This window comes from Hyalella azteca, unplaced genomic scaffold, assembly GCF_000764305.2.
Source record: "Hyalella azteca isolate HAZT.00-mixed unplaced genomic scaffold, Hazt_2.0.2 contig13241, whole genome shotgun sequence".
In the NCBI taxonomy this organism is placed as follows: domain Eukaryota; kingdom Metazoa; phylum Arthropoda; class Malacostraca; order Amphipoda; family Hyalellidae; genus Hyalella; species Hyalella azteca.
Window position 1 is genome coordinate 3,901 of NW_025943170.1, and position 25,397 is coordinate 29,297.

Here is a 25,397-nt window from a genome sequence, read left to right on the forward strand (position 1 = left end):
TGTGAGTACTGAGTTATATTTTTTGAAATTACATCAAAACTATGAGAGGCAGGAGCCAGCAATTTATGGTGAGTGAACCTAGAGTAGTATAGACCTGTATTTTGCACGTTTCAATTTAAGTTTAATTTGGCTAGTAAAAAAATGGCATCATTAAAGAAAAGTAGTCTAAGTTACCCCCTTTTACGGTATACCCATCAAAATAATTTGTAAAAATTGACATTTTTCTGATCCTATCTCCAAGCCTGGGTAGAGGGTCTGATTTTCTTGCAGGCATAAATTGTTGATTTATCCTAATTTTTTTCTCATGGATTTTCAGGACATTTCTCTAGTTGCTTTCTACAGATTTTACTAGATCATCAAGATGAGCAGTAGTGATTTTGAATGGGGCATCAAGAATGGAGATCTTGAAAAAGTTAAGGAAGCTGTGGAAAAGGTATGCCCTTGTAGCATGTTTAGTTGCATGGAGGATAATTTCTATTGCACATTTTTATTTTGCTACTTTGTACTTTTATTCGGAATAATGATGAGTACCGTATATAATTATAATTATATAATTACTTACAGGTTCTATAATCAGCAATATTCTCCTAAGATTTCTCTTCAATTATTTGTTGATTTTTTTTTTTTTCTTTAAGAACTTCCCATTCCATCAGCTTTTGAACGAATGATACCACCACAAATGCTTATTTATAATGCTAGGTACTTAATTTGGTTGTGAAATATCTTCTAGATCATTTTTTGCTTTCTTATTCCTCTTGGCTTTTGGTTTTATTCCTTCTATCATAGCAAAGCCAAATTATTGCGTTACATCACACTGGCATATATAAGAATTTCTTCTTCCATGTCATTTTAATAACATATTTTTCACTTGTATAAACTCTCAGTGACGTTACAAAATTCATGATGGTATTGTTATTAAATCAGAGGCTATTGAATAACCAAATAACAAATTGAAATAGTTAATGGTATTGGTAACTATACTATAAAGGTTAGACCATTCATTCTCCCTTTTTAATCATTATTTGGAGCAGTGAATCATGTTTATTGCTCCTTTTCCTTGAGTCTGTCATGGTTGCATGCGGAGCTTTATTACATGCCCTAATAAATCATTGTATTGCAGGGAGTCAATGTGAATGATCCAATTGATGGCCGCATCCCACTGTGCCTGGCCTCTGATTATGGACAGTTAGACGTGCTGAACTTCCTTCTCAGCAGAGGGGCAGATGTTGATGTAAGTATCTTACATGTTTAAAGACTATAACATTGATCTAGCCTAATGTATTATATTTTCATGGATTTTTCTGTTTGTGTGAAGCCTAAAGGTAGTAATATAATTTATTCCTATTTGTTTTTTGCAATAGTACCCATAATGTTAGGAATAGTATAGGATATAGGTACCTACCGTAGTAGGTATGGATCTAAAATTTTATTACACAATGTGCCAGTAGAAAACTAAATGGTGGGGGGTAGAATAAACATTTCATTTTTTTAAAGGTTTCTATTGACTTTATAATCTGGTGGATTGGACTATTTTCCAAAAATTGATTATCAAACTTTTTCATCATTTAATAAATGAAGATGAATGAGAGTCCTATGTTACATGTGGGTGTTACTGGGTATGGTATTTTTTAACTAACATAGATAATTTAGTAAGCATTTATTAATGTTATTCATAATCTGCAGATTGCAAGATACTGTAAAACAGGGTGACTTGGATCATTGGTGGGGTGAATTGGACTGTTTTGACATTTGATAAAAGAAACCCCTATACTCAGAAAGTTCTCACCCTAGAAAATTTTGTTGACAGCTCTTGACTTACTACCATGAATGGCATACAAATGCAATAAAGGGATAAGTTTTATATATTTACATGCGACTGTTTGTATCAGAATAAGGTAACTGATAAAAGTGGTCCATGTCTCCCCATTTTATGGTACCTACATGTTAGTGTGATTCTCGAATATAGAGAATTATGTATATAGGTATTCCATATGATGTTGTGTTTAGGTGCTAGTTAAGCTAATAATAAGCTTACATAATTCCATTCATTCATTAATGTGTCAGTAGCTTCTAACATTTCTAGTCCATTGCAGATTACTGCTCTTATGCTTCTGACTTTCCTAGCAACATTTCAAATGTGATCTTGAGTAACATTATACAAGGCCCTATATGAACTGCTGTAGTCATGCAGGACCTACCATAATAACATTAAATACAAAAAGTGACCACCAGATATCTACTTTGTGTGAGACTTGTTTTTTATGCTTAATTTGGCTTCCTAGTTAAAACAACTAGCAATTAAACTCTGACAATTTTTTAGCATCGACAATAGTAGAAGCTAAAAAGTTTGGCACAAATTTCAAAGTAGTATACATTTCTGCAAAAGTAATTATGAAAAAACTGAAATTGTGTGATTTTATAGGCCTGCTCTATTTGCACAATTGTTTATATGCTAGACTGAAAAGACAATAATTTTCATCTGTTGAAATTGGTAAAGAGTTTAGATTTTGGTTCTAAAAAATTAACATCATCTAAATTGAAACCGCGAGTGTTGCTAGGTATAAATTCAATGATGTAATTGCGTCATATTTATAATATATTATATATGGTATGAAATTTCAGATAACAAACTGTATTAACAAAGAAATAATTAAGTGTAGATGAAAATTTATGAAGTTTAATAGGATATGCAGCTGCTGTTTATGTCTAAAATCAAAGACTTGGTACGCTAACAAAAAGTGGAAGCATATACCTATGAGTTTTTGTCAACGTGCTCACTACGTATTCATTTTGTTCATAGGTGAGTGACAAGTTTGGTGTCAGTCCACTTCTGGCTGCAATCTATGAAGGCCACACCAAGTGTGTCCAGTCTCTCCTCAAAGCTGTGAGTTGTGGAGACAAACCAGGCATTATCTCTAAATATTCATGTCATATGTGTGGTTGTTCATTTGTTCAAAAAATGGTTGCAAATAATTAATGCTCAAGGGTAATTTGAATGCAATGCAGTCGCATATGGTAATACGTAGCTTAATGCACAAAAGAAGATTTGTATTCCCTGCTTAACTTTTATGGCAATACATACCTATTTGAGCAATACCTGTGATGTCTGAAAGTAACTTATTTTGTGGTTCATTGGAGTGATGAAGTAAATTTCACATTTGGCTAACCCAAATCTGGACATGAACAACCTTAAATTGATGACCATGCAATCCCATATACATACCTTGAACAACCATGCAATCCCATCTTTTTAGTGTGCTGAGAATGCAATCTGATGTAAGTTCCTCAGAATTTGCTGGAACAAAAATTGGCTGAACAAATTCATGCAAGAAAACTGAGTGTGTTATGCTACTGCTAATTTCATTAAATGTGCATTTGAATAAAAATCTTTGAATAACGAGGTAACACTGACTTGTTTAGTGAACGGATTTTGTGATGTTGTTCTCAGGGATTTTGTGATGTTGTTCTCATTGTTGATTTTGTGTTTTTGTTGTTCTCAGGGTGCCAAGAAGGATGGGCGGGCGCCCGACGGCTCGACGTACCTGGAGGCTGCAGAGAAAGAAGAAATCAAAGCCCTGCTTAGGTAACTGAGTCACGCGCCCAACTCGCCCACCGCCGCCATCAGATCCAACGCGCGTCGGAATAGAGGAAGATTTTATGTCAGAAAGTGGCATACTGAATTAGATATTAACTCCTGTAATAAATTTACGAGCGAAATGGGCATGCAGTAAAGTATTATAGTCGTCACGGGATATTTTGTGTACTGTTTAGAATAAGTTGGTTAAAAATTTGATATCATGTCAAAAACCTTAGCTTGTTGGAAGTCTATGAAGGCAAGGTCCAATTAAGTGATTTGTTTAACCCCGCCTATTCACCTACGTTCAGGAGAACCTGGACTTGCCTTGTTCCCTTATTCTAACTACGATTTTCAATTAGAAGCGCAATGCAAGTACTACATCTCTTACTGCCAAGACAATCTGATGCTAAATATGCATTCCAAATAACTCGTATTTTCTACAATACTTTCCATCCAATGAAGAGATCTTTAGTTGAATTCCTTTTTCCGCCCTTCTCCTTGAAGATTTTAGAAGGATCCCGATAAATTTACCAGTGGTTTTAAATATCTTAGTGTCCAACGAAGAGGCTAGTGTTCATGAGATTGTTTGGAGTAAGCATTTTTTACTGAGGCTGTTTTTTTATATTAATCTGGCCAAACTGTACTATTAAAAACTTGGTTAGTTTCAGTAATGTTTATTTGAGTTTGAACAGCATTTCTCTATTTTTTGACGTGATGAATGGCTGCTCCAGTAGACATTTGTTTTAGTATTAGATATTAGGTTGTCACCAATGACGGTGTCAAGTCAAAGATTAAAGTTATGGTCAAGTTCTATGGAATGTGTGATTGTCTTATGTGTAATTTGTTATGATAAAGATAGAGAACTTCCTGTGTGATTTAACCAAAAATTGAGCATGATGTTTGCTCTTCCGATGCTGCATTAAATGTCAAAGATTAAAGCGATTTGCCTTCTCCTGCTTAACAGGCCAGCGGTGATACTTGGAACCTCATTAGATGCTGCGTCAATAGCTGGAAAATTTTTGATTGTATATGGGGCGGCGATGTTTTTGTTGCTCGTCCAATGTAAGAACTTTCAATGACGCCATGACTCGACCCAGAAAGTAATACATAGGCCTGTTGCTGAAGGCATTTTGAAAATTTTCAGGACCCAGAAATGTCTGGCAATTTGCGTAGGTGTGTTGAGAGACATGATGGATATTTTGGTAGCGAAAAATAATTTTATTTTCTTATTCACATTTTTAATATGCTTCAAATTATAATTTCTTGTTACGATTTAATAATCTATCATATTTTTGCGATAGTTCAGCTGTGTTCTGGAATCCTTATCTCTTGATACTTTGTCCCTAGTTTGATCTCTCATTCTGGGTTGCGGAGAAACTTTATTACGATCTGGCTTAAAGTAGAGAATTGCATTGAAACAAATTTTTCTCATTGGATTTCACCTTTCAGATGTGTCGAAGATATTACCTAGGGATATTTGTCTGCCCTAAGGACACTCTGCCAGCTTCACGCCACTGCCTTTAAAATAACGTTTAATTGCATCCACTGTGCTAGTTACTTCGATGGTATCCACACTCTTGCATTTAGGATCATTTTTTAAACTGGTTTCTGTCATTTTATTGATAGGTCTTTGAGTTTCATGCGATAGGTATGTTTCTGTCAGTTATCCGATAATTCGGTGTAATATTGCGCTAACAGTGAAAAATTGGCTGCAATCGCAAATTTTGTTGATGGCTCATTTGTAAGTCATTGAGGTTTCGTACCCCCTTTTTATTCCGTGATCATGTGTTGCTCGCTATAGTCCTTTCATTGTTAAACTTGACTATTTTATTCTAATTATTTTCTTGTCTATCTTTGTTGCGATTCTTACCCTTGTTAAACTTCTTCTTTCTCTTCGGAAATTCTTCATTTTCAAATAGCTGAAGGAAATTTTTAATCGTCTTGAAAATGTTATGAGCTATCCACTTCATATCTATAATTTATTTCTCAAGTTATATATTTTTTTGCCTTAGGCGGTTTTGTTAAGTGCTAATCTGAATTTTGTTCCGCGAAAATGTTCAGGGCTGTCATTTGCGCATGGGCAAGACCCTGCAAATCTGTTTTTGCAACCAAAAAAGGTTGCTGTTGAAAGCTGTGTTATTTATTATTTTAGATGGGATATATTTCATCCAAAATATATCAGGGTTTACTGTAGTATTTCTTGTGCTGCTTTTTACTGTTCATAGCCGCGTGTATTCTTTCGAATTTTGGATTCATACTCATGTGAAATTTTTCATTTATCTCCGTTGGTTCTGCTGTTTCCAAGCAGAATTGCGCAGCTGTAACTGGTTTGTGGAATTTTATTATTTTCCTTGTTGAATATTCATTTATAGAAGTACACAAGTATTTTATGCAATCCGCTTGTCAACGAAGCGTGATATTTTCTTCCAAATATTTATGACATTAAATTCCTCAGGAATTGTTTGGAATTAATTATGTTTAGACCTTACGAAGCTTGTGGGACGGAATGAAGTTCTTTCTTTCGTCCTGCTGCGGTATTAATTGGATGAAGTCCGATCACCTACATTTAGGCAACTCAAACTGAAGAAACTGTTTGTAATGCATCAATGCGGCGCTATTTTGATGCACTCTCCTTCATCTGGAGTGCAAGTTTACTCATACTTCCTGGTATGATAAACTTGCTTTAAAGCATTGCCCCAGTCTGCGCTCACGCCCGCTAAAGAACGATTCAGCGTTATTCAAGTAGTCCAGTTCCAGTTATTATGATTTATTAGTTTTATTTTATAACGTGTATTATTCATTAATTGCTTTTTGGTTTGTGTGCATTATTCACTATAGATTGAGTTGATTCTCCTGTTTATTATTAATATCCTTTATTTGCTGATATTTTTAAATTGTTCTCCCACGATGTGCGTACATGAAAGAATGAAAACTTTTCACTCCTCTTCTAATCCTGATAGGTGTCTCAATTGCCGTCTCTCGTCCTATAATTACTTGGAACCGAAAACTGGTACCTATGTATGATTTTTTAACCTGTAAAAACCAAAATTCACTTAGGCGTTCGTAATAAGACAGACAAGCATTACCTATGCCGGAGAGATTGACTGATCCGGGTTGATTGTCCACTTCGCACTGTTGACCTTCGATTCCTGCTTAAGACGCTAGGTTGGAAACTTTCACTGACAACTTTCCACTCTCAGTGGGTTTCCTTTGAGAAAACTGAGCCGAATCTGCGACATCCTAACCGACGTTTTATGTAGCATTGCCTGAATGCGATATTTGAATTCCGCAATATTTTTATTTATATGTTAAATCATTAGTAACCGCGCGAAAGACGATTTGTTGCCAAGAAAGTCCTTGGCACCATTCCAATTTAACGTTCGTTCCCATATTTTGGTACATTAATTGTCCTCAGAGATAATGGGAACAACTGGCTTACAGTATATTTTCAGACTTGTGCTTTCCTGGAACGAACATTTGCTAACCTGGCTTCGTTTTCTGTATTTGTTTGTGTTCAGTCTGTGTAGCTAACAGTACAACTCCGAGCTAGCAATAGTGTATTTCAATTTAATCGGACTCTGCATAGTCTGCTCCCGCTCGTAGGCCTCTCGAGACGTGTCATCAGCTGGCGTGTGTTGCGACCTTATGAGGCTTATGTCTTCAGGTGACGATGGAGTCAACCACGCACCTCAAGGCACTTCTTCAATAATGAATGATAAACTTAACGGGTCTTTAGTTAGTGATGAAATACAATTTATTGTGTCTTTTGTACATGAATAATATAAATCACCTTTTGCAGGAGTTCAATGAGCCATGGGGATCATTGATGAATTTTAGCTGGGATGGAGTATGTCTCTGATGAGACAATTTTGAAATGTATGTTTCGATTATACTGTGCAGCAAGTGACAAAAAACAAGTGAACTTGATGATACATTTTCGCATTCGTCCACCCCTGGGATCTGGGGTGGATTTACATAACTTGAGAGGTGAGTGGTTTTAAGATTTCGGAAAGGCCTGACCTAAAAACACGTTCGTTGTGTGGCATGAAACTGGTGCACGTTATAGCGTCAAAGTCGTTCTTCTACAATTCACCATGAGCCGCGTCTACAACGATCATCAGACCAAACATGGCGCTTGGAATTCCGGGAAATAATTCTATTGCTCAACAATAATGATTTACTATTAATATGATTCATAATGATGGAAATATTACAAGCATTTTAGCTCCACGCCCTCGCGAAGCACAATGAAATAAGGACATTTATTGATGCACGAGCCGCTCCCGTCTGGCAACCGCCGTTGTCGGCCAATAGGAGGCGCTCTACTCAAGCATCTATACTGACGATGGAACAGGCCGCTTATATACACTAATATATCTATTATATACAACCTTTCAATAATCACTAGTATTGCCAAAATGGCGAAAGCTTGACACAGGCTTGCACATTTACTCATTTTAGAACACTGTTAAATTTAATAATTTATTTTATATATTAAAAGTAGCAGAATCTGAAAAATGGGGTGCAGCACCTACAAGGAAGACGCAAGCCTAATTAGCAACAGTTATACGCTGGATTTAAGCTGTGCTTATTTTCTTTACCATATGAGACACTTCTATTCGGAATGTTTAAAATTTGCAATAAAATCTAAAATTCACTAGCGCTAGAAATTCAGGCATATAGGCTCATTGGGTCTCGTGCGGCGATGTCTGGGTCTCCCACAGCTGTACAATATTAGTCAGTGACAACGCGCTGAACCTAGAAATTCGTGAGGTGATGAAATGGTAATCTATTTCGTTAATTGTTCAGTGCCAATGGTAATCGCCATGGGCTAGTTCACAATGATGGAGAATAGCTGTCAGACCTGTTATTCTATGGCGAGATAGAGGTGATAAATTTAATTTAATTATAAGAGATTTTGAGCCATTTTTGCACCACTCCCTTTGGGCGGCTACAACTCCAATGTAACGACCAACTTTAGCGGCCGCTTAATTTTAACAAATATGGTCAAGGTGAGATCGATGCAGTTACAATTGAGCTTAGCTAATACCGGATTTCAATTTTGCTCACTCTGTTCTGCTGAGGGTGTGAAAATTAATATCACTTGCCCTGATTATGACTAATTACAAATAGCTGGATTTATGACAACTCCGTTCCCCCTCTACCTCGTCACAATTATGAAGAGATTGCACTAACATAAAATTTGCGGCAATTGTAACAATTTTACAATCGATTATTCACACCAAAAAATTGCAGATATAATTAATACCTCGATCGCAATTAGATCGTTCAATGAAATTCCGAACACGTTACTGAAATTATGACAGAAAAATGATTTATATTTTCAGCAAAATTTTGTGTTCATGTATTCATAAAAATGACGGAATGAATGAAGGGGACCCTACACTTTTCTCGCGAAATAATCAATTAATCAAGTTCTCAAATATTAAAAAAAATAACATACCAGACACCAGAAGCAACGAATATAATGGGATCACGATTCCAGAACAGCTGATGCTTGCTTGTCCAATGACTTTCATCACATATCTAAACGCCATGCATGACATTTTGATACTCCTATCCTTTGCGTCTCTAAAAAGTTGAAAAGCACTTAACGTCTAATACATGACGAAGAACAGAATACGTGGCAAAATTGTAATAAATAAACTACTCATCTCAACCCTAAACGTGTAAGCTTCGAGCGCTAGAAATTGCTCACAGTTCCACAAAAATCAAATTCTTAAACTAACGGAGAGTTTGCTCCCTCACAAAATTTATTCCTTATCTCTAAGGCTCAACACATTTCTCACTTTATTTTTCATAGTTGAAAGACCCCCGAGTAATAAGTATATAATTCATAGAAAGACACTAAGTTTTAATTGAACAACGAGCGTAAGAACGGGGGAATTGGGAAGGGGAAACGTAAGTTAGAAGGCTGTTGGAGAGGTGGGGGAGGAGGGGGCCTGAAGAACGTTGGGCCAGGAGGCCTGGGCCGCGCTCGCCCAGTGCTGCCCTGGAAGCTGGGTGGTGGTGGGGGCGGGGGCACGAGCCCGTCACGGAAGCCTGAGGGTGAGAAGCCACCACTGCCCGCAACGGGGCGGAAGCCCTGGTTGCCGGTCTGGTCTCTAGGAGCATTGCCAGAAAAACCTGGGCCGCTCTGCAGCTGTTGTGGTGGACCTTGAGAAGGCCGTGTTGGGTCCAGAATATTGCCACACTGCGCTCGGCACACACTATCCCTAAGGATATCTTCAAGCGCAACACGGGAGCGAAGTTGGAAGCAGTCAACTTTGAGCGTCTGACACTGCGGGCCGTTGGCACGGCACTGGCACAGCGTGCACGGAGAGGCCGCGCGCGTCTCACCCACACTCACTGCAACGCCACCGATCACGCAGGTGCTCGAGTCGCGCCACAGGTTCAGGTCAACTTTGGGCACAGCTTCGCAGGGGATGCGAGGGTTCCTGAAGCGAGGAAGCTCAAAGTAACTACATCTTTTATACATAGTATACATACAATTACATACCTATACATAGTGTACATACATATACATAATATACATACAAATCATACTATCGGTATACAACCATCTCGTGAAAACAAGACACAAGGAAGAATATTGAATTCGTATTACTGGTTGCAATTCTTATTTGAATCTTATGACTACGCCAAGTCCATTTAATTAATTCTCGCTCTTCATATCGGAGAGTGGGCGTCAGATTATCGCGTAGGCACTCACAGGAAGTTGTGCGCGATGTCGAAGACGCCGAGTTGCACCTTGTCGACGACGTCGCAATTGTTGCACACCAGGGCCGCCATTGTGGACTTCCTGATCTCGGCCAATTGGTTCTCGGTGAACCGCAGATTTTGGTCTCCCGTTTCATACCTGAGGTGAATCATTTATGAGATAAAGAAGAATCTATTACAGAAGGACAAGAATCTATTACAGAAGGGCTTGAATATATCAAGTAAAATCGCTATGCTTAATTTGTCCATAACTATAGTTCCCCTCGTGCTTTTGCCCATGACAATTACACTTCAATATGGACGCGTCGCTACTGACCTCTATTATCTGAAATGCTATGGCTAGAAGAAATGTCTTAATAGGTCATTCAAGACATGAAATATAAAACAGTCTACATTTCGGATTCCTTTGTGGTAGAACCCCCCCCCCCCCCCAAAAAAAGGTAATAAAATGTGTTACAGACAAAATGCCAAAATTTCATGGTTCAGTGGAAAATCTCGCTATGATTCATTACCTTTTTTTAGCAACTTTCTACAAAATTCTCTAAAAAATTATTCATCAGTTAAATTTTATAGATTTTCTTCATATTTTTTTCTTCTTATTAAATCACAATCAAATGAACTTATTAGTTCTAACACAAGAATATTCACAAGTATAACAGAAGAAAAGCTTGTGAGGCTCACCAGAATCTGTCACAGCGCTTCAAGAACTGGAACTGAAGTCCGATGATGCAGCCAAACGTGGGCCCAATTATCCCGCCCTGCAGGGGTGTCTCGCACAGACCACCCGTGAACAGATCTACGTCTTCAACATTCTTATAGATCTGAAATGAAAGAACTTCTTATTAAACTTGCTTTATACTGAACTTGCGCTGTCCTGCAGATGAAAATCTTAAAGATTCGTGAAGATCCAAAAGAAATTATCACATTAAAACATTTAGCCGCTAACTGGGATTTTGATAGAGGCTTTAAAAATTCAGACAGAAAGTACCTGTGCTCTACGAAGCTTTTCGGTAGTGAAAAATTTCTATCCGTAATATTAAAGTCCGTGTGCATTCAATTATAAAACTGATTGTTAGATTCATGAACATAAATTAGTTAAAGAGCTGTACGTCTTATTAGTTGGAAATGATGTTAGCTTGCAAAAAATATGTCATGAACTCGAAAAAGCAATAAGGTGTACGTACTTTCATTTTATTCAAAATACACGTTCCCTTAGTATAGACTAGTAATTGGTTGGAAAATGCACGAGGTGTGATCTGACTAGCTTTGAAGTAAGAAAATTCAAACAATCAAATTTCGTCCTCAAAACTTGGATATATATTGATGTCAAATGTATCCACCCATAATTTACTCGGGTTAGATTTCGGAATTAATTAAGAAAGATATAATAAGGTGATTATTGATGTAGAAGACAGAAATGTAATTATTTGAGTCTTGGAGTTCATCAGGAGCAATGGAAAATATAAAAAAAAGCCAACACTCCGACTGGAAATAAACTTAAAAACTATTCATTCATTTTATTAAAAGCTGAGCAACTGTACTCTAAAACAGTTCCTACAATGATTTTACTCACTCTTCTGAGTTTATCAATGAGTTCAGGCTTAATTTCCCTGCTGAAGTCTTCGAAGGTCCTCGCCCTCTTGAGGTTGCAGATGGCGCGGTACTCGTTGTAGGCTCGGATGCCGTGGTCGCGCGCGCGCTGGAGGTTCAGGGCAATCAAATCCAGACCCGAGAACGGCGTGTGAGTGTCTTCAAAGAGATGGTTGGTCATCTCGTCTGAGATGAAATTATCCAGGGTTTCCATTGGGGTAGAGATCAATCCTCTTACGAGCTCGTCCACCATCTTGACCTCGTATCTAGAAAAAGAATATTCGTAAATATCTCAACCCTTAACAGTTTACATGAATGAAATGTGCTAAATTAGGCAGAAATTTTATTGAGTGCTGGGCATTAAATAATTTTTTTTCTGTATAGAATGATATGTACGAGCAATTTCTTTCTTACAATAACTAAAATGCATTGCGACAGAACATTTTATGTTAAACTGCAACCAAAACTTTTCGAAACAATCAACTTCAAATTGCGTGTTGGAAAGCCACAACGAGACGTGTAAGTAATTGTCAGAATAAAATGATCATTTATCATAATAAATAGGATAACTAGAAAATGCAAATATAATAAATGAGGATAACTATTAACATTAAAATAGGATCACTCATAACACGAACAACCAGTTCCAAATATTATGCCGAAGTGCTAAGTCATCTTGATAACAATGGAGTGATAGATATATTGAAAGCACAAGCAATTCATGATATTTAAATATTTAAACTTCCTCATGGGACCGTCGGCGAGAAATTTTATAGTTCAGCGTTGCGGATGATATTTAAACTTTCTCATGGGACTGTCGGCGGGAAATTTTATAGTTCAGCGTTGTGAACAACGGTACAGCGTCGTCAAGCAATATGATGTCAGATCGTCCACGGATAATACGCAATTGCAGCATAATAAAGATACAAGGCCCTCCTACGATAGCGGAGACCAACGGACAACGTTTGTCTCTGAGGCATCACTCACAACATGTCGGGGTTGAAGAAGCTGTTGCGTAGAGTCACCGACTCGTTCATGACGCCAAAGGATGTGTCCATACGCGACAGCGATCGTCGGATCAGCGAGTGGCCGAAGCGGAAGGCCGCTGATGCGAACTCGTTTAGGATGCCAGGGTTGCAGGGCTCGTAGTCTGCGCGACCATCAAGTTCACATCATCTGGTGCTTTATAGCCACATGTTATGCTTTCTACACTTCAAGTTCTGGTGAAGCTACACTAATATACGATTCGAAGTTGTATATGTAATAGCTCATGAATGATAATAGTAATATGTCAAAATTAACGACCAAAATAACTCATTTCTGTGAACGTTCACTTGCATTCATAAGAATAAATTGCGAGCTGCTGACCTGTACTGTATCCTTCTGGCTTGAGCCTGAGGGAGTAGAGCTGCATGGCATTCCAGCCCAGGACTCGCGGTAGGAACTCGTTGTAGACGATGTGCTGCCACATGCCCGAGACGATGCGCCGTGACTCTTGGTACAGGCGCTCGTCCGCCCAGTGACCGTTGATCTACAACATCGAATTTAGACATTTCCTTATTTTCCAAAAAAATGCGATCTATGCCAACAGAAATAATTACAATTTGTTCTGAATTTTTCATCAGCCATGAGCATGAACGAAAATGGTAAACATATTCGATTTTTCGCCCAGTTAGGAACATTCAAGTCATTCAGGACGTCAAATAAAAATTTGCCCACAAAAATACTTATCTCCTTGATACGTAAGTTTGTGAATAGACCCTGCCTCTGATTTAATTCAACTTATTAACGGTGTTCAGCTTGGTGGAGCACACAAACTTAATCCTCGATTTTGTCGCGTTTGTGATCATTATTAAGAAAAGATGAAATTCTAACTTGATGAAAAATCAATAATGCTCTTCATTCTACACAGGCATTAATAAATGATAGACTAAGCCTAAGTCAAGTAAACGAACAAATGTACACCAAAAAAATGTATCGTGCATAAATACAAACAGAAGGACTCGTATCAATTTTGCTTTTCAGTTCAAAGAATTATCTAGAAAGAAGATTAAAGAAAATGAAACGAATAAGGAGTTATGTAAACACATGCATATTAAAATAAAAGAGTTAATATAAGCAAGAAAAATTTCTTTCAAATTGAAGAAACGAGAAATTATTCTTCAGTGTAGTATTTTTTCAGAATTTCTTCTAATAATTATCAGTTTAATTAGAATCCATGAAGCGCCCTAAAACATAAAGATATAAAAGGTCAAGCGTCCCTGCATGTTGTACATGAAACAATAAGGCTTTTATGAGTTCGCACTCATGGAAACTAAATATATTGAAATATAAACTTGTGAAGCCAATTAGTTTACTCAATATGAGACGGAAAAATGTTCTATTTACTTGGTAACACAGAATTCTGATGAGCTAACATTCACAGAATGTTACGAATTGACTGCCAGTTAGGAAGCATCACCCATATGGTTCAGTGCTATGTAAGGCCTGACAGGTTAAATCAAGTCCCATTGTACAATTTTCATCGCGTATAGTGAACCTTTTTTTGCTAATCTCAGCATATAATAACGTAATTTAACATAGGTATGGCCATAGCGATACCTGAATGATTTGTGTTGGCATTGATTAACACTCCAGCACGGCAAAGCCTCGTGATAAATTAAAATTACTATATTAGTCGAAATAAAACTCAAAATTTCAACTTAAATGAATAAGAAAACTTACAATTCGTGCGTTCTTCCGCTGTAAACAGTACCTATTAAATATAAAAAATATAACTCGGTACTCACTGCAGTGAGTGACAGAAAGCGCATTTTCTCGTCAACGAAAACGTGGTCACGGACGGACGGATGGACAGACAGACAGACAGTCGGACGGACAAGAAGAGCACAATAGCGCCTTTTTTTCCATAAATGAGGAAATGCGCTAAAAACAGTAACTGTTCTAAGAGTTTCTTTACCGGTTGAAAGGTAATTTATTACGCGCAGCCTGATATCATATAAGGTACATTCGTACTTGGCTGAGCTCAGTGGCGATGCGGTTGTGCTCGCGCATGAAGATCGTGTGGATGACAGCGAGTCCGGGCTGCTCCGACGTCCGCGAATCCCCGGATCTGAAGCACATCCCAGACCGAGCCTTGCACTCGGGGTGACCGCCGACCTGTCGCCAAAAAACTGAAAATTATTGACTGAAAGAATATATGAAACAAGCTTTTGCTTCTCGCGACCACCGATCTGCCGCGAATAATGAAGTTTCGAACGAACCGAAAATTATACTAGCGGCCAACTCTGTTTGAGAATTGATCCAAGAAAATCGCTCAAGAATAACCTTAATCATGTTGCTAGAACCGCTATAAAAATTTTTCGCTTTTGTCCTAAAATAAAACATTAGCTTAAATTACCAATCTCTAATTGGTAGCTAAAAAAAGTTATACCCGACAGGGAACTTTTATGGCAATATAAAAAACTAGATCTGTTTCAATATTGTACTCAATAACTGTTTCACATATCTTCAAGATTCGTTCAAAACAATGGCTTAATAATGCTTTTTCCGACCTATGATTTACCACGAAGGAAATTCAATAAAAAATTCGATTTCGCAATATTTAAGAGGAAAGGTATTTTTTCTTATATAGTGAACGCTTGCGGAACGCACTTTAAATTGAACGAACACTTACCTCTTCCTCATGAGTCTTTTAAATGACTATTATGAAAATTAATGAACCTCGCATAAGGAGAAGAATACCTGGGGGAGAAGAGCCTTCCCATGGATGGGATGTGCTGTAGTGTTGAGAAGACCTCCGTTGAACGTCCTCAGCTCCCTAGCTTCGCAGAGCTCTTGTCCGTAGATGTGCGAGGCGTCGAGGTAAGCCGTGTTCTGGTTGATCTGTTCTCGGGGACCTAGAGTCTGTTGACCTGGCAGAGATCTGCGCAGGAAGTGAAGGGGCTCGTCAAGCCCAGTATAGGTGCTACTTTGGAACAACGATTGACACCAGGTTTGAGACGCGTTTCAGGCGCTGATAAGTAGTTCAAACTTGCATTCTTAATCAGACATTGGTGTATAAGTTGGTCATCCCTTCGTACAAATCGTATTTGTTCTCCATGACACATGACATGGACAAAAGCGTATTTTGACTAAATTTCCTACGAATTAATAAAGGCGGACTTTGGAATCAATTCGTATAATATTGTCAGTAACGAATACCTTCGGCAGTCAGGTATCAATGCATAAGTCGCAGAGCAGAAGTTAACAATCAAAATGAAGCAAAATGCAAAAGAATATTTCATTAAAAAAATTTCTCTTAATGGTATCAACTTAGTGAGCGATCAAAGCTGAAACAAGTATTATCATACTGTTGCCCTCACCTGGTGAAAGCGATACAAAAAGGTCTTCCAGATGAAATGTTGACCGAAGGGAAGAAGGGATCGTTGCTGTCGACTGTGATCGGCAGACACTCAGGATGGACGCGCTGAGGACTTTCGCAGTCTCTGCAGTCTAAAATAGAATTTTGGAACCCTTTGTTTAGAGGAGTGAATGTTAGATCATGATCTAAAAATTGCCCAAACTGCATCACCATGAGTGTGTATCTAGCGTGAGGGTGGGAAATATCGTAGTGAATGTTAGTGGACACAGTTCTGGGTGACGGCAAGAGTCCTCCAGTGACTGAGTGCATGCGAGGAACAGAAACCCCGTCCCCGTAGGCAGCGGGCAACATGCGAGCAAAGACAGTGTTTGATCGCCCATAGTCCGGACGAAGTAGGTTGTTGCAGTGACCGCTGATGGTTCGGAACTTATCGCTGGCATCGCAGGGTCGGTGCTCTTCAATCTCAACGCAAGATCTTATCAGCGGCGCGGGGGGCACTAAGCCAGAAATATCTACGCTGGGAAGGCTCACTTCTCCATCAATGCCATTGAGGCTGTCAAGGAATGGACTCTGACGTCTCACTCGCCTGTCCTTAATGGCAAGTAGGAGCTCTTGGCTCGTTGCTTCCAGTAATATTGAGGTGTTAGCCATCACAATGGAGGTAGGATTAGGCTTGTTGTTGGCATACGCCGATCCCAATGTACTTTTTGATGCGGCAACGTATCCTTTCTCGAAAACAAGTTTCTCCATTTGTCGCAATCTTTCAACTTTTTCTTTGCCGTTGTTCACCATTTCCTTTAGAAGCTCTTCTTTCAAGAAAACTTTGCCCTCTGTTTTCCAAGCTCTCATGTTTGGTGCCTCGATGTCATCGCACGACACGGGGGCGTTGAGGAATGGATCGATTGCTAAAAACGGATTGGATGGAACCTTGTCAAGCCCGGGTACGTTGTCACATAATAATCTAGCGAGAGAGAACTTGCGAAGCTCAAAAAGTTGCTCTTTACTGAACGATGACGGAGGTAAATCGTTTTCATACCAGTAACGATCTGTTTGCTTGAGAACTTTAAACTGCAGAGACAGAAGACACGAAGCTGTTGGTCCCACCATAGCTCCATCCAAGGGTCTTTCGGACAAAGTTCCTGTTATCAAGTCAATATCAGCGACGTCATCATAGAGCCGCTTGAGAGTGTCAATGCGGTCAGGTTCCATGACATCAATAAGTTGATCAAAGGTGTGAGCGGGTGAGCGGCGGCAGAAGGGGCGCCACACAACGTACGGAGGAAGGCCGTGGTCGCGGCCCTGATGGACAGCTCTGGCCGCCAGGTCAACGCCTTCTAGATAGTGGCGCAGGGAGTGAGGGATCGAGGCGTCCCAAGCCAGAGCCTTGCCTTTGATAAGACCTGCGATGATCTTCTCGTACACGCCCGGCTTATAGAGCAGAGTCATGTTCAAGGCAGTCTCCTGCAGCGGGATTTCCTGATCGCATAAAAAGAAATAAAACTTAAACATCTGCCGCGGTAAGTTAAAACTACTGTAAATTTATCGATTAAAAAAATAAAAATAATGGAAATTTTATATAACCGACTAAAAACGCACACATTCTTTAATTACGGTAAAAACAAGTGCAACATTATACACGAAAATGAACGAAAACTTAAATAGAATTTTATTTCACGTCATTGCGCAATTAATGCAAAAATCTAAATGCTGCAAAAAGAAAAAAATCTCTAGATTTTATGAAAAGAAACTTTCTGCGGTGATTAAATAACACGACAAATGCCCTACTAAAGCGTCTAGACAAATATGCCATAAATTCATGATTACTGTTACAACCTAAACGATCAATTCGATAACACAAGGGAAAGATCATTAATTTTTAATGTCACGTGTCATCATTAAATGTGATTTTTATAGCTCCGAGCAGAGTACAATAAAGCAGAATTCTGAAGACATGAAACTGGGTGCTAAATAAAAAAAAATCGTTAAAAAGTCAAATAAAAATAACGACATAATTAACAGCGCTCTCGGGGTGCTAACTTTTTTAATTACCTATTATTATCGATTATTCATTGATTCCATTCATCCAATCGTCCTCAAAACAACAACATTAGTAAGGAAGCTAAATGCGCATTTGATCTCATTATAGTTTGTCCCCTCAGGAGCAAAATTGTTGGTCATTTCAAATCGAAAAATAATCATCAATTCCCTAACTTTACTCTTTGCACAGTTTCCTAGCGCATTCAAAATTACATGCGCATTTTGTTACAAAAATCGTTTTCTTACGTTGTCACTCACTCAACTCGGCTAATAAAATGATTTAAAGAACCGTTAATCAAAACAATTTGGAAATCATTAAGCCCGCTTTGTAAAAAATAATAACATATCACAACCTCTCACTATTACCCGTCATACCACAAAATAGACCAAGGTAAGTATAATGACGTTGTCATCAAAATACACGTATCGTGAAACAACCATATCGAAATCTAATAAAGTCAAATTAGATGATGGTGCTCAGCATCTTCCTGAGCAACGATACCTGCCAGGTTGAATTTCACCTCCAACTTCCAAGCCTCCTCACATATTTATAAATTAGCTGCTGAAAACAGTCAGCCAGATAAAAAATTTACTTCAAATATCTCTAACTAATAATGTTAATTCTCTATCCAATCCTTGCCTCTGTTTTAGCGCATCTTTTCAAGAATTTTGTTTCAGTTTTCAGAACTCGAATCAAAGTTCGTTAATAACGGGTTTGACTCAAAACAATTTAAAAATAACATTATGTTATGTTAACCATCAGGTTGTAACCCTACCTCGGTGATCGGGTCTTCCAAGTTGACGTTGGCCAGAGGCAGGTTGTCGGGCAGCAGCGTGAGGACCAGAGGCAGGATGCCGGTAGCTATGGAATTGAAGATGCCGCCTTTGATGGACATGTCGTAGCCAGTGTAGCGGCCGCTGGCTAACGGCAGGATTTCAGATTCTTCCACCGCCTGGTCAGAGCACCAAAGTAAAATAAAAATAAGTAAATGAATATGGTAAGGAAAAGTACCTATACACTGTAGTACATTATTGCTTATAGATTGCTTGATCGGCTCGAAATTCGGTAAATCATATTCATTCATCATATGGCAGTGTAAGTTCGTATCGAAATGAACAATATTGAGAAAGCTTTGCCCGATATCGTGAAACTATACCAGAGCTTTAAAGAATTAACTACTTTGCTCAGTTGTAAAGTCAAACGAAAATAGTTTCAGGCCGAATTGACAGTTTTGCCGAAAATATACTAAGTCATGAAGTTCAAGTCATTTCAAAATTTCATTTTAATTACAATGGATAAAATCATTTTCACATTAGGAAAAAAAAAGAGTATGACATTTTACTGGTGACGAAGTTTTGAATAGTTTCACCTGCACACCGAGGAGCGTGGGCAGGAACTCCCTGTAAGTGATGTGTTGCAGACTAGCCCCCACAATGGAGCGGGCGACGTCAAAAAGCGTCTGGTCGCCCCAGTGTGGATTGACGGTAGCGAGGTCCGCGGCGACGCGGTTGTGGTGCCGCACCAGCATCGTCTGCAGCGCAGCTCGACCGCCGTTTTCGTTCAGACGTAAGTCACCGCCCAAGAAACACCTGCGGCAAAGTAAATAATTGAATGATTAAAAGTCACATAAATTACGAACATTTATGCACTGTTGATCGAAAGGTAACTCAAATGAGAAAATGAATGCTTTTCATGATATACCAAACTTTTTGGGGGATCAACAGTTTTCGTGCTCATTTCTTATCGACAATGTGTAACATTCGTTTTTGTAATTGCAGCAGTTAGCCAATAGGAAGGATTGGATTTCTAACGGAGCATTGATTTGACATGAATATATTTTTGTCTCAAAAGATGTTTGTTGCAGGATCCAAAAATGTTCATTCTGCAATAGATATTAGTAAAGAAGTTCTAAATAAACGTGAATCTGATGCGGCTGCATCCATACAAATTGCAGCTTTATAAATCAAATGATTTGAATTTTCGATACGTTTTATACGTTTTTATGATATGGATTAGCGAATAGTAAGTTGTAAATAAGAGTTTCTCACATCATCTCGTCCTTGCAGGTGTGGGAGGAAACTCTGGGCAGCAGCCAGGAGCCCTGCGTCTTGAGCTGCCCGGTCTCCCAGAGACGCAGCACGTCAGACTCGCGCTGCGACGACCCGTATATCGCCGAGCCGTCCAGGAACGAAGTGGCTGCGTTCAGTTGCTCACGAACACCTACAGGAATCGAGGAAATTTGTATATTTTGTGTTATGCAAATGTAATGCAATCAAAAATAACACATTAAAGAAAAGTTTGGGGCATGAATCTTCATCGAGACGTGAAGCAATTGGAAAACCATTCTCTAGTAAAAATACAAAATTTTGTCTGTGTATGTTGAAAATTGGAAAAATACTAAATTAGATAGAAAACAAGAAAAAATATTTTTTGTTGGGATATTCTCTGTACAAAATTATCAAGTTATGGAAGATCGGGTTCCAAAGGCCGGATCCCTTGTAAATCAAGTCGCGAAAAGTTCAAGAATCGGCAACAGGCCATGGGCCTATTTCTTCAGTGCCGACACTTGTATTCTATTCTAATAGAATTGCTAAATATGAAGCGTTGAATTGAGTGATTTTCTTGGGGGCAGGACCAAATACGAGTATATTGAGCAATGTTTGTTTCTGCAAGTCCTAATCTTATCTAGATAAAAACTTTATCGATATAAAATTCAATTCATTATTTGCATGTTTGATATCTGAACATGCCAATTTATTTCGGGGCCTGCATGTTTATTATTTCCTGCACATTCATACTATTAATTTTTTCTAAATAAATAGAAAACGCAGAATCTGGAGAACATGAAGGACACTAACCCAGAGCACAGTTGGTGGTGGTGGCGGGGGAGGTGCGTGTATACTCCCAGCATCTGTCACCCTCGAAGATGGGTGAACACTCGGGGTGAACATCGCTGATGCCGCAGCACCGCAACTGTAGCAACAATAAAAGATCTTTGATCTACTGCCTTTAAATAACGATAAACAATTCATTGATTAAAAAATTCTTGGAAGACAAAAAGAAAAAAATTAATATCATGAAATCATGTGTCACTAAAGAACATGCAATGGACAGGACAAGTGTACTATGCGATATAAGAAAGAAATCATTACAAATTAAACAATCGAAGCGATGAATCGGCATTTTATTAGCATTTGATTAAGGCGCGATCTATACGTTTGGATGGTACTAACATGTGCTAGCGGAATCTGTTCGATTCGCCAAAATAAACCTTTAGTCTTTCGATGCATAAATAAATTTATGTTTACAGCACTTTCTACGGGATTTATTGGTATAGTCCATTTCTGTATTGCAATCGAGTTAAAATAATCAGAGAATAAACATCGAACTGGTACTAATGGCAGATCAATAAAATAACAAGATATTTTTTTGTTTGATCTAGAAAATTTGAAATGCTAAATAACTAATTCGGATATTCAAAAATAAAAGGGTGACTTCTTAGGTTCTTACAGAATTCTACAAATGGCTTGGCGAAAATAATCATATTTTCTTCGTTTGAAGGAGCGTTATAGCTCGAATAATATTCACATTCGCGAGGAGAACTGTAGAATAAAAAACTAATAACAGCTGTACCAACAATAACCAAGTTCAGCAGCCATTGAATCGAACATATCAGAATCTGGCTTCATATTAAAAAGTAAATTATTGAGCGGATTACTGAATCCTGCGATGTTCACTGCCGTACCCAAGAAAACGTTATATTCTAGCTGTAATTTAACCAGATGTAATTAATATATAACAGCGCCAAGTGCTGCTAATGTTAACCAAATCATGAGTAGGAAGCGTGAAAACAAAAATCATCCTATATTTGGCGCTCAATAAACATGACATTGTTTTTGTTCCATATAATTACCCACGTGAGTTCAACTGTAATTCAGACCAAATCATGAGTGGGAAGCGAGAAAACAACAATCATCATTTATTTAGCGCTCAACAAGCACGGCAATGTTCTTTCCATATAATTACCCACGTGAATTCAGCTGAAATTCACAAAAATTATATAATAATAGTAACTAATTGGAAACAACGCAACATGTTCCCTAGGAATACAGCTGACGCACATAATTATTTCACATAAGGACCGAAGCAAGTGAAAGTTAGAAGACATTACACAGTTTGTTAACTGCAACACAGGCAGTAGAGTTATTGGCCGGATGGTCATTTCGTCACGAGGCAGCTGCCATGGCCTGCGGGAGCATCAAAGCAAAAACCTCGGCAAAGCCTGCGGGTTTTGGGGCGACAAGAGCGTGCATGTGAGAGGACTGTAGGCAAACCTAATCGAAACTCAGATTAGAAATTTCCGAAAGGATCCGTTTTCGTAAACGTTTGACAAAAAATTGCATGAGGCTGCTTATTTCATATGCCACGCTCTTCATGAAGTCACAAATGTAATCTTTTGCTTACATAAATCAAAGTGATTTATACAGATAAATACTAATTTATCATTAATAATCACGCAAATATGAAATTGTTGTACACACAGCTGAGAAAAGTAAGGCTCCAGATAGCTCACATGATCGATCAGTCTAATGTACATAATTTCGACTCTCATAACACGTAAAACAAGCCATACATTAACGTTCTACCAGATCATTAGCACTAAAATAATTTGAGAATTATCGCAGCATTCACTGCAATATTTCCCTAAGGTTATGTATTGCCTTGAATAATTGTTGTGTAGGTGTTTGTAGTTAGTGTTTGTCAAGAACGCGAGGGAAGTAACGCAATAATTGTGCATGTAATGTATGCTTTGCCCCAGAGATGTGGTCAGGGATTGGGCAACCGCTGTATTACGCTCACTTGAACCGACAAACTGCCGGAGCCGCGAGCATGTAAACCGCTATACGCTAAGCTGAGTTTATTCTACCGCAGCCTAACAAATTTCAGTAATAAAAGAATTTAGCTCACATTAAAGGCAGCTCGAAGCAAAACACAATCCGTTGATTTATATTTCGCGGGCTGATCACTTAAGAGAAGGGTTAGCAATAAACCTATTTTTTTGTATGATCATTATTAACTCTACAAACACTGAATTCCATAGATATTGATGCAAAATTTGATCAAAGCGAGTCAAAGCTCCGGTTATTTAAAATTAAAAGAAATTCTTAATTTCACGATTTTCAACTTTACTTGAGAACCGTAACAAAACCGTTAAACTTTTTAATGCCTCAAAACAAGATATGGCACACTTCTTGGACAAATTATTACTTTTCGTTACTTCTCTTTCAAAAGTTCATCCAAAAGTCAGCTTTTATTTTAAGAGCCGAAATAAATTTAGACAACTATAGTTTAGAGGAGATTCTTTGACTAGTACACTGTAAATGAAACACGAGCCAAATTTTTCACTAATAACGAAACGTGCGTTTTTTTAGTACTGAAGCAATGCTACCACCAAGCATGCAAGCAGCTCTGCCGTCACTGGATGACCCAAACTAAACAATTTTGAGGTGAACAGCAAGCGGCAGCACTTCAAAGCTTTTCCTTCCAGGAAACATGCAAGGAGCAAAGCAACACACTAGTGGGCACATTAAAGCTTTGCTCGTGTAGTAAATTTCCTCGTTAAAGCAAACAACACAATTATTTACTGTGTTAGTTGTCATCGTCACGTCAATATGCAAGATTCGATACTATCGAATCAGATCAAACTATAAAGCATCTGATGCTTCGAAGCTTTGCCAAAATGCTAAAAAATAACTGTGAAATAAAACTTACGCTAATTCTTATCGAAAATAGAGATGATATAAATAAATAATGTCATCCTTTCACGAATGGTTGTTGCACAGAGTACACACTTTTCGTTGTTAATGACTTTGAATCACTTTCTGACCGCACTGTCAAAACCATACCAGACCAAATTGAAGCCAAAGACTTGGAACGGTGATCGTTTGTACTCAAATTTCAATTCGAAATGGAAAAAATATTATCTTAGTGGTAAGAGAAAAAAAGCTTCAGCATAAAAAGACATAGCGCCAAAACGGACTAAATTTCTTCGTAGAATTAGTCTAATACGGACGTATTCCGTGACTTAAACCCATCGTAAGAGGCGGATGCTTATAGTCAGCTTGATACACGCATTACATGGCGAGGTTTGAGAATTTACTTCGTTTCGTTTAAAAACAGTCCATACCATACAGAACATGAAGTATACATTTATTATTGCTGTCTCTATTGCGCGTATCTTCGTCTTTTTATAAGGAAAGAAATTAACTAAAAACAAAAAGGTCCAGCTTAGGACTAAATCTTAGCACTTCATTAGTAAGAGAAGTACAAAAATTCAGGTGCATGATAAAAACTATATATTTATATGAGTAATGAAAGTAATTATGACTAAACATGAGCAAGAAACAAGAGATAGTAATAATTCTTACCATGAATTGAAAAACCTTACACAACCGCGTCAAATTAAATGTTATATAGAAGTTTAATTCATCCTCTTTCAAATCTTTCAATTCGGCTCTCCTCCACCTATACTTTCACTAGCTTAAGATACACAACTAGTCGGTCAAATAACAACTACGCCTATATTAACGACTATATTCTAAACCGTTCATGATCTTTTGCTTCACTCACCCTCTCTCCGCGCACCCCCAGGGACACGATGGGTCGGGACAGGTCCTGCGAGAGGTAGTGGGCCCACACGGGCACCAGCAGGGACGTGTGGGCATGGGACACCGCGGACCCGGAGTGAGCGACGCGGGAGATGCGGGCGGCGGACGGCAGGTCTGCTCCGCTTAGAGAGCCACGCGGCTCAGTCACGCCTGGGGACGGATTTTAGTGTAGAATAGCATAATAATTAAATGATGTAATTAGAAGGGGCGTAATATGAGAAAATATCATATGAGAAGGCGTCGAATGAGAAAATGTCACATGAGAAGGCGTAATATGAGAAAGTGTCATATGAGAAGGCGCCGTTTGAGAAAGTGTCATATGAGATGGCAACGTATGAGAAGGCGTAATATGAGAAAGTGTCATATGAGAAGGCGTCGAATGAGAAAGTGTCATATGAGAAGGCGTCATATGAGAAAGTG

The 25,397-nt window shown here is 38.4% G+C and overlaps 2 protein-coding genes across 2 annotated transcripts in view; one reads left to right on the top strand and one right to left on the bottom strand.

The window, feature by feature from the left end:
* The first annotated feature begins 288 nt into the window (after window positions 1–288).
* LOC108669706 (myotrophin-like) lies at window positions 289–6,428 on the top strand. The gene is made up of 4 exons (XM_018157110.2): window positions 289–433; window positions 1,121–1,231; window positions 2,801–2,884; window positions 3,501–6,428. Exons 1-4 carry the CDS (start codon window positions 362–364, stop codon window positions 3,585–3,587), a joined length of 354 nt encoding a protein of 117 aa, XP_018012599.1. The 5' UTR covers window positions 289–361; the 3' UTR covers window positions 3,588–6,428.
* A 1,312-nt stretch (window positions 6,429–7,740) lies between these two features.
* The window catches only part of LOC108669703, a 75,601-nt gene continuing 57,944 nt past the window's right edge, over window positions 7,741–25,397 (bottom strand). The window contains exons 5-18 of the mRNA XM_018157107.2: window positions 24,940–25,127; window positions 21,168–21,282; window positions 20,358–20,529; window positions 19,679–19,898; window positions 19,085–19,261; window positions 16,273–17,747; window positions 15,653–15,833; window positions 14,924–15,067; window positions 13,277–13,439; window positions 12,896–13,058; window positions 11,892–12,174; window positions 11,000–11,139; window positions 10,311–10,457; window positions 7,741–10,035 (exon numbers count right to left, since the gene is read on the bottom strand). Coding sequence (XP_018012596.1) covers window positions 9,453–10,035; window positions 10,311–10,457; window positions 11,000–11,139; window positions 11,892–12,174; window positions 12,896–13,058; window positions 13,277–13,439; window positions 14,924–15,067; window positions 15,653–15,833; window positions 16,273–17,747; window positions 19,085–19,261; window positions 19,679–19,898; window positions 20,358–20,529; window positions 21,168–21,282; window positions 24,940–25,127 — 4,151 coding nt within the window. The 3' untranslated portion in view covers window positions 7,741–9,452. The remainder of the gene's footprint in view (window positions 10,036–10,310; window positions 10,458–10,999; window positions 11,140–11,891; window positions 12,175–12,895; window positions 13,059–13,276; window positions 13,440–14,923; window positions 15,068–15,652; window positions 15,834–16,272; window positions 17,748–19,084; window positions 19,262–19,678; window positions 19,899–20,357; window positions 20,530–21,167; window positions 21,283–24,939; window positions 25,128–25,397) is intronic.